The following is a 10,004-nucleotide window of genomic DNA, read 5'->3' as shown; positions in this document are numbered from 1 at the left end:
TCATTTGCTTTGGAAAATTTTATTGCTTTATAAGGGTGCGCTGCAAACTCCTTAATGTCTTTTTTGACGCTTAAATGCTGGATCAACTTTATATCTCGAATCGCTCTTCAGTCGTTGAATGGAAAATGTAAAGCCTGAACCGGTACCGGATCCAGTCCTCGTAGGATCGACTGATTGTCGCGCTATACCACCAATACCACTCAAACGACTCTGAATTTTTGACATCAAAGAATCAGAATTGTCTATATTTCCTTCTGCCTGTTTCAATAAATTTTTAGCGACATCTTTCAGCTGAATTCCGGGTTTTTGGTTGTCTTCTGTAGCGTCGTTATCTTTTTCTGGATCATGCGCTTCAGGTTCATCCGATGGACCAGCACCAGCACCCAAATCTGTAGTTGGTTCCATTTGATTGGATATATCTTGGTCTAATCTCATTTGCTGTTGAATATCATGTGGTGTAACATCAACATCCTGTTCTTCTTTTTCACTAGTTTCTTCTCCATCATATAATAAAGACTGAAGCTCGTTTCTCTCTGCTTCAGAGAATGGAATAGAAACATCAGTGTTCTTATGACACCTGTGTAACCCCTTGCCTTCATTGTCTCCACAGTCAAACACTAGAGAATCTGTCAGAGCTTTTGGTTCAGCCAGCAAATTTTCCAATCTTGTTGTTCTATGTAATACAAATCCTGCGTCATCTGGCCCTTGCAATTTGAATTTCTCTTCCTGGAAGTTATCAAACTGTTTCCATAGCGATCGTCTTTCTAATAGCCTGTTATTGGTGGACTGTTCATAGTCACGTGATATCAGTTCTAATTGTAGTAGTTTCTCCCTTTCCTCTTCTAGTTCTTTTTTGATTTCAAGGTTTTGTATGGTTAATTCGGCACTAGCACGCTCTTTTTCACTCAGAGCTTGAGGTGAAAATCTAAGAATTCCTTTAAACCTTGCCATAACCAAGTTGTCGAATTCCTGAATATTTCGCATGTACGGTCTTTTCTCTTCCTTTGCTCTTTGTACATCATCCTTGAAACCTTCCCATTCTTTATCATATTCGATTCGTTTTTCTTCCAATCTCCTTTCCATTGCACTCAAATCTTCTTTCTTCTTTATAAGATCGTCTTTGGCAAATTCTAGAAGCATCCGTTCATTCTCGCCTTCGTTCTCCTGTAAATTTTTACCTTCCTCTTGAAGCTTTCGTCCTACATCTTGAACTTGTAACTGTGTCCTGACGAATTTTTCTTCTTCAAGCATTTGAATCTTCTCCTGTAGAAGCCCCATATATTCGTCATCAGCACTCATGCGTTCCTGACGGACGCTGTCGGCCTTCTCGATTAAACCAGCGAAGTTTTCTGACAGTGACTGCATTTCTGAATGAAGTTTCTCTACATTTGATTGGATGCGATGAGCACGTCCTTGTTCGCCTTGTACATCTTTGTGTATTTTGGAACTGTCGTTTGAAAGTTGCTGAAGCTGACATTTAATATCGGACAAGGCATCAGTAATTACATCCGGGCTCATTTGCTCGTCTGTTCCTCCACTAGCCATGTTAGTACAATTCTATGGCTATATACTTCTGTTTTTATTCACATTGATAAATATCTGCAAAAATTTATCAAAATACCTTTTAAATGTATACGCAAATGAAAAAAAAAATGTAAGTTTAGCTGAAGCATATAGTAGGTCGACTTTTCGTTAATTTATAGTCAATCTTTAATGTAAAAAAGAAGATGTGGTATGATTGTCAATGAGACAACTCTCCACAAGAGACCAAAATGACACAGAAATTAACAACTAAGGTCACCGTACGGTGTTAAAAAGGCGAATAGCATGCCAAAGATAACTGAATAAGAACTGACCAATGACCAGAACAGTCGGTTATAGACAACATTACTGTAAGATAATTCATAAAATTATATTCGTAAAGAAATAAATAACTTTTATTAAACATGACTGTATATTGATTATGAAGAAAGCCACTGAAAATATTGATATACGTTTAACTTAGACTTAGAAAAAAGAAGATGTGGCATAATTTCCACAAGAGACCAAAATGACACAGAAATTAACAACTATATGTCACCGTACGGCCTTCGACAATCAGCAAAGCCCATACCGCAAAGTCATCTATAAAAGACCCCAAAATGATAATGTAAAACAATTCAAACGAGAAAACTAACGGCCTTATTTAATAAACAAAATATTAACGAAAAACAAAGATGTAACACATAAACAAACGACAACTAACCTGGGACTATAGTGTATGCGTACAACATAAGAACGAACTATAAAAATCATTTGAAATAAGGATAACTCATCAGATGGCTACAAATACAAATATACGTTGATTTACATCTCACTTCATAGTCGTTCATTGCGAGTGTTGCACTGCGAAATCGCAATTTACACCATTATTGTAATATGTGTCAATACTTTAATTCGCGAATTTATCATAGTGTTTTACTGTACTCATCTTTTTAGCCAAACTATTCAATATTTAGAGTATCATGCCTTACATAAAAAAATCCAGAGAGGGAGGCATTCCTTGGATTGAAAACAATTTCATCGATTCAGTGAACCTGGAACTATTATTGTGTAATAGTCCCAGATTTGACCGTTTTCTTTATTCCCAAATATGTTTTAGTTCATCGTATATCAACGCGAAGAGAAAATACAATCCGGAAAAAAAGTATTTTACTGTATAAATTATACAATAAATAAATTAATTTTGTTCAGTTAGTTGGTTAAAATTGTTTGTTTTCGAAGTAATGAACATTTGTTGAGTATTTTATTTAAAATCCGTCAAAACAGCTTTCCTCAGAGAACGTTTTGTATTAATAAGCCAATCTGATCAATTTTAGCATTTTAAGAGAACATTTTTTTTTTAAATTAGCGAAAAATCAAGTTGCAAAAATCAAAAACAAAATATACCCCTGAATACGTTTAAAGGTATAAAATGAAATTCATTTTACGGGTCAATCAATAAGAAACCGAAAATTGTCTAAAACCACAATGCATATTGGAAAAAGATCACTATTTGATAGTGTTGATTTTACCATGTTTATGTAACATGTGTAATAACTTCTACCTATTCAAAGTTGCAACTACTCGGTACGATTTTTTATAACAAAATAATGACTGGGCTAATACATCCAAATCGTTATAAGGTCTTATGATGAAAGATCAATAAAATTGTTTAAAAAAATAGAACAATCATTTACTGACCAAAATTGGTGGAAAATGATGTATACAGACGTTTGTCATATATATACATACTTCAACTTACAATTCTAAGTGTAAACTATCCTCCTTTTCATCCATCTACATACTTTATGTAGTCTGCCGTTGTTAAAGACCTCTGTGACGTAACAGACGTAACCAGCCGTCAATGCACGTCAACGATAGATGTCCTCTGTCCAACCCTGTAGATTATCATTTTTTTCATATTTCAACGTTTCAATAATAATGTTTCATTTGTTTGGAATGCTAGGGCGTCACATTTTATTAAAACAAGCGAAAAGTAAACAATAAGTAGCAAATAGGAAAATGACGAAAATAAAAATATTTAAGAATTGAATGCTGCTTTTTGTAAATTTATTGGGGTGTAAAAGCGTTGACCGAAGTACATTTTGTATGAAGCGCGGAAGCGCTTCATACTAAAAATGTGCGCACGGTCAACGCTTTTACAACCCTATAAAGTTACAAAAAGAAGCATTCAATACTTATAATTACATTTTTTTTAGCTAGAATCATGAAAACACGATTTTTATCAAGTTTTCATTTAATTTACCTGTGCACTTTATTGTGGGACCTCGTGTCATCATGAATGATAAATGTTATTGTCTAATACAATTGTTTCAGGAATAGCACGAGATGTGCAGTTGGCCAATCAGAATAACGTATTATAATGAAACATACATCTTATGTAATTATGAGAAAATAAACAAAGGTAGAAAATATTGCCCGAGGTTATGTGAGAACTATCCTGTAAATGGCGTTTCTGTGCCTTTGTTTTTGTTTTTGTATAATTTAGTTTAAGCATATGTTAGTAAAAACAATAATTCCTCTCAAACCGGTGCTAGGGACCCGTGTTGAACTTGCAGACAGGTGAGAGTTTTTTTTTTTTTTTGCTCTATACTGAAGGCTTTACTGGTGAAGAACAGCAATAAATGCACTGTTCGTTTGCATGTACTCATTTGATTTGTATACTTTCTTTTCTATTTATGTAAAATTAAGGGAGGGAACACAAGTCATGTTTTTTTCAAACTTATAACGTTTGTTTGATGTTTTGTTTTTAAGAATATCACTTCATTTATATCGAATAAAAAGACATAATAACCGAATCATGTCACATGTAGCATTTTTTCAAGCCCCAAAACACCATGCTCAAAAAAGAAATAAATATAGTTATGTTCGGCCTGTTAACGTTTGAGAGTGCGAAAACAAGTATATTGCGAATGTGGACCTGATGTTGTATACTTATAATACTGGCACTCTCAGTCTGATTGAGTACGATTTACAAACACCAAAGTTGATTTTGTTCACCAAGTTTTGACGAAGTTCACTATCATAAACATGCATGCTTTGTACCATAAAACCTTAGTTCAACCAAAAGCCGTTTACTGCTTGGATTAAAAATTCCATTGACAATTGTTAAAAGAAGTTTTCGCCAAAAACTGACCGTATAGAATGGACATATTATTTATAATACATCACTGAGAACACTACAATTGTCACGGCAATCCCTATTTTGATTATTTTGTACTTATTGAGCGTATCAGGTTAGAGATGACCGAAATTCTTGTTGGTTCCAGTACAACTCGTCATGTAAACCTTTAATGGTTTGAAAAAGAAAATACAAAAACATTAAAAAAATATTTCTTCATTTTTCACGAGTAATGAATAGCGTTTACTATAAAATTGAGAAAGGAAATGGGGAATGTGTCAAAGCGACAACAACCCGACCATAGAGCAGACAACAGCCGAAGGCCAACAATGGGTCTTCAATGCAGCGAGAATTCCTGTACATATTCACTGACAGGAAATGCTTCCTCCCTTTTGAAGCCAAATCTGAATGTTTACTTACAAAAGTCTATAGCGTATTTAAATCAACAGAACGAAATTAAAAATTATGATGTATCAATTTTTTTGACTAATATGTTATATAAAATAGAGGTATATGTCTCTGTATAAAATAATGATAACATATGAAATCAGAAATAGTACAAGAACTGGAATAATCTCAGGAATTTTATTTGGAAATGGAAGAGCAGTCCGTATATGCAGGAGTTCGAAAATGTATTCATGATTCAAATGTAAGATTTTAAGAACCCTCAGATTTATAGTTTACCATCTGTAATTGTTTTAAACCAGTTGTTGTTCTGCATGCAGTTAACTATTCTAGTTCATGTTCTCTGATAGTTGGTGTGCTTAGTTTTTTAGCACATGAACATGTAGCGGGTTTAATTATTCTTTTAAAGATCTCGATCCTCCCTTTTTAATCGTTATTTGTTTACCAACAAAAGGTACAAAAATAAGCAAACACAAAACATCAATTCAAGAAGAAGAAAAAACCTTGACTCTATAATATGTAATGCTAATAACTAGATTATGTTTCCATTGGACACCATGCCTTCTTGTATTATCACACATTTCCATTTTAAGTGAATCAACTAAACAGAAGCACAAACGAACCAATGATAAACTATACATTTTAAAAAAAATGCACAGGACAAATGTATGACAATTTTGCATGACTGAACATGACACGTTGGTTTGACTAAACGTAACACATAAATGTAACTGAACATGACAGACTAAATTAAATGACGATGCCGCGTTTACGTGACTGAATATCGCAAGTTGGTCAGACTGAACATGCCAAGTATGTGTGACTGAATATGACGAGTTTGTATGATTAAACAGGATATGCTTGATTGATAAAGCTTCCCAGTATAAAGTATTTGAGTGACTGGACATGTGTGTGTGACTGAACACGATAAATGTATGACTAAACATACCATGTCTGAACATAACAAAATTATATTTCTTCGATTAACACCTTGGTTTGACTGAACATCGCATATTTGTCTGAAGCAATATTTTAAGTTTGTGTGATTGAAAATGACACATTAGTGTGAATTTACACGACATAGGCATGCTTCTGAACATAAACGTTTGTGTGACTGAATGACATTCCTGTTGGACTGAACATTGCATGTTCATTTGTGAGGCTAAACATTTATGTCTGTGTGTGTCCTCGTGACTGAATATGATATGTCCGTGTGAGTCACTGTGTCATGTTCATATGACTGAATATGACATGTACGAGTAACTCATTTGACTCAAAATGACGTTTGTATAACTCATTATGGCAAGTTCGAGTGACTAAATATGACATGTTTCACTTTGTGTGACTGAATGATATGTTTTTGTGACTTAATATAACATATATGTGTGACGTAATGATGTATGTGTGACTAAATATGACATGTCTGTACGAGTCAATATGAGATTTTCGTATTACGAGTCAATATGACATGTCCGTACGAGTCAATATGAGATGTCCTTGTGAGTCAATATGACATGTTCATGTGAGTCAATATGAGATGTCCGAGTAACTTAATAGTACATGTTTGTGTGACTCAATATGACATGTCCTTGTGCCTCAATATTCCAAATTGAAGGACTCAATATGACATGTTCGTGTGGCTGAATGATATGTGTGTGTGTGTGTGACTGAATATGACATGTCCGTGTGACTCAATATGAATTGTTTGTGTAAATGAATATAACAAATTCGATTGACTCAATATGACATGTCCGTGTGCGTCAATATGACATATTGGTGTGCGTCAATATGACATGTTCTTGTGATTCAATATGACATGTTCCTGTGACTCAATATGACATGTTTGTGTGACTCAATATGACATATTTGTTTGACTCAATATGACATGTCCGTGTGCATCAATATGACATGTTCATGTGACTCAATATGACATGTTTGTTTGACTCAATATGACATGTCCGTGTGCGTCAATATGACATATTGGTGTGCGTCAATATGACATGTTCATGTGACTCAATATGACATGTTTGTGTGACTCAATTTGACATGTTTTTGTGACTTAATATGACATGTTTGTGTGACTCAATTTGACATGTTTGTGTGAATCAATATGACATGTTCATGTCATTCAATATGATATATTCTTGTGACTCAATATGATATGTCCGTGTGCGTCAATATGACATATTGGTGTGCGTCAATATGACATGTTCATGTGACTCAATATGACATGTCTGTGTGACTCAATTTGACATGTTTGTGTGACTTAATATGACATGTTTGTGTGACTCAATTTGACATGTTTGTGTGACTTAATATGACGTTTGAGTGACTCAATTTGACATGTTCGTGTGAATCAATATGACATGTTCATGTGATTCAATATGATATATTCTTGTGACTCAATATGATATGTTCTTGTGACTCAATATGATATGTTCTTGTGACTCAATATAATATGATTTTGTGACTCCATATGACATGTTCATTTGACTCAATATGATATATTCTTGTGACTCGATATGACATGTTCATGTGACTCAATATGACATGTTCATGTGACTCAATATGATATGTTCTTGTGACTCAATATAATATGATTTTGTGACTCAATTTGACATGTTTATGTGACTCATTATGATATATTCTTGTGACTCGATATGACATGTTCATTTGACTCAATATGACATGTTCATGTGACTCAATATGACATGTTCTTGTGATTCAATATGACATGTTCTTGTAATTCAATATGACATGTCTGTGTGACTTAATATGACATGCTTGTGTGACTCAATTTGATATGTTTGTGTGACTCAATATGACATGTTTGTGTGACTCAATTTGACATGTTTGTGTGACACAATAAGACATGTTTGTGTGACTCAATATGACATGTCTGTGTGACTCAATTTAACGTTTGTGTGACTTAATATGACATGTTCATGTGACTCAATATGATATTTTGTGACTCGATATGACTTGTTCATGTGACTCAATATGACATGTTAATGTGACTCAATATGATATATTCTTGTGACTCAATATATGTTCTTGTGACTCAATATGATATGTTCTTGTGACTCAATATAATATGATTTTGTGACTCCATATGACATGTTCATTTGACTCAATATGATATATTCATGTGACTCAATATGACATGTTCTTGTGATTCAATATGACATGTTCACGTGACTCAATATGACATGTTCTTGTGATTCAATATGACATGTTCATGTGACTCAATATGATGTGTTCGTGCAACTCAATATGACATGTACGAGTAACTCAATATGACATGTCCGAGTTTATCAATATGACATTTCTTGTGACTCAATAAGACATGTTAGTGTGACGATAAATGACATGTAAGTATGACTATAAATGACATGTTAGTTTGACTATAAATGACATGTAAGTATGACTATAAATGACATGTTAGTGTGACTATAAAAGACATGTTAGTGTGACGATAAATGACATGTAAGTATGACTATAAATGACATGTTAGTGTGACTATAAAAGACATGTTAATTTGACTATAAATGACATGTAAGTATGACTATAAATGACATGTTAGTGTGACTATAAATGACATGTTAGTTTGACTATAAATGACATGTAAGTATGACTATAAATGACATGTTAGTGTGACTATCAATGACATGTTAGTGTGACTATAAATGACATGTTAGTGTGACTATAAATGACATGTTAGTGTGACTATAAATGACATGTTAGTGTGACTATAAAAGACATGTTAGTTTGACTATAAATGACATGTAAGTATGACTATAAATGACATGTTAGTGTGACTATAAAAGACATGTTAGTTTGACTATAAATGACATGTAAGTATGACTATAAATGACATGTTAGTGTGACTATAAATGACATGTTAGTGTCACGATAAATGACATGTTAGTGTGACGATAAATGACATGTTAGTGTGATGATAAATGACATGTTAGTGTGACGATAAATGACATGTTAGTGTGACTATAAATGACATGTTAGTGTGACGATAAATGACATGTTAGTGTGACTATAAATGACATGTTAGTGTGACTACAAATGACATGTAAGTATGACTATAAATGACATGTTAGTGTGACTATAAATGACATGTTAGTTTGACTATAAATGACATGTAAGTGTGACTATAAATGACATGTTAGTGTGACTATAAATGACATGTTAGTGTGACTATAAATGACATGTTAGTGTGACTATAAATGACATGTTAGTGCGACGATAAATGACATGTTAGTGCGACGATAAATGACATGTTAGTGTGACTATAAATGACATGTTAGTGTGACTATAAATGACATGTTAGTGTGACTATAAATGACATGTTAGTGTGACTATAAATGACATCTATTTCATTTCATGTATTGTTGAAGCATCTTTCACAAAAAGTTTAAACTGTATGTAAACAAAAGATGTCCACTGTTCAATGCTGTAGTTGGTCCTTGTTTACGTTTCTGTTGAAATTAGACTGAATATTACATGTTTGTATGACTGAACGCCTTATTTGATGACTGAACAGGACATGTTTTTTAAGTGTGTTTACATGAAAGTTTGTGTGACTGAAAATGACACATTTGTACAACTAGTACTGTAAGTGATATCTGTTTTATTCTATCATTTGCAAAAACTTCTTGTCCAAGAAGTTAAAACTTTATCCTACTTTAAAAGGGCTTATTGTGTTCAACGAATAAACATATCTTCAAAAGGCAATGTTTACAAAGATTAGCAAAACCACCAAATCAAGTATCCACGAATATACAAGTTTTCAGCAATCCACGAAAATTGATTATCAATGAAAATACATGAATCCACAGGATATCAAATAATCCAATGTCTGTTAGGGCTATTCCAGGGAAAACATGTGGGAGGGCTTGGTGGGTATAGGGAGGGTTAACAAAAC

General features: G+C 33.4%; 1 protein-coding gene across 2 annotated transcripts; it reads right to left on the bottom strand.

Moving 5' to 3' along the window:
* LOC139489242 (golgin subfamily A member 6-like protein 22) lies at nucleotides 1-3,405 on the bottom strand. Of its 2 annotated transcripts, none has more exons than XM_071275477.1 (2): nucleotides 3,284-3,405; nucleotides 1-1,599 (listed from the first exon to the last, which is right to left on the bottom strand). In XM_071275477.1, exon 2 carries the CDS (start codon nucleotides 1,543-1,545, stop codon nucleotides 52-54), a length of 1,494 nt encoding a protein of 497 aa, XP_071131578.1. In that variant the 5' UTR covers nucleotides 1,546-1,599; nucleotides 3,284-3,405; the 3' UTR covers nucleotides 1-51. The 2 variants fall into 2 exon arrangements, with proteins under 2 accessions (XP_071131578.1, XP_071131579.1); XM_071275478.1 differs by having other exon boundaries at nucleotides 3,274-3,361.
* Nucleotides 3,406-10,004: the final 6,599 nt, after the last annotated feature.

Source organism: Mytilus edulis, chromosome 9 (genome assembly GCF_963676685.1).
Source record: "Mytilus edulis chromosome 9, xbMytEdul2.2, whole genome shotgun sequence".
Taxonomy (NCBI): Eukaryota; Metazoa; Mollusca; class Bivalvia; order Mytilida; family Mytilidae; genus Mytilus; species Mytilus edulis.
The sequence above is the reverse complement of the archived record's forward strand: the minus strand, read 5'-3'. Positions and strand labels throughout refer to the sequence as shown.

Coding starts and splice junctions, on each gene's coding strand:
- LOC139489242 (XM_071275477.1), bottom strand. CDS start 1,545: ATGGCTAGTGGAGGAACAGACGAGCAAATGAGCCCGGATGTAATTACT.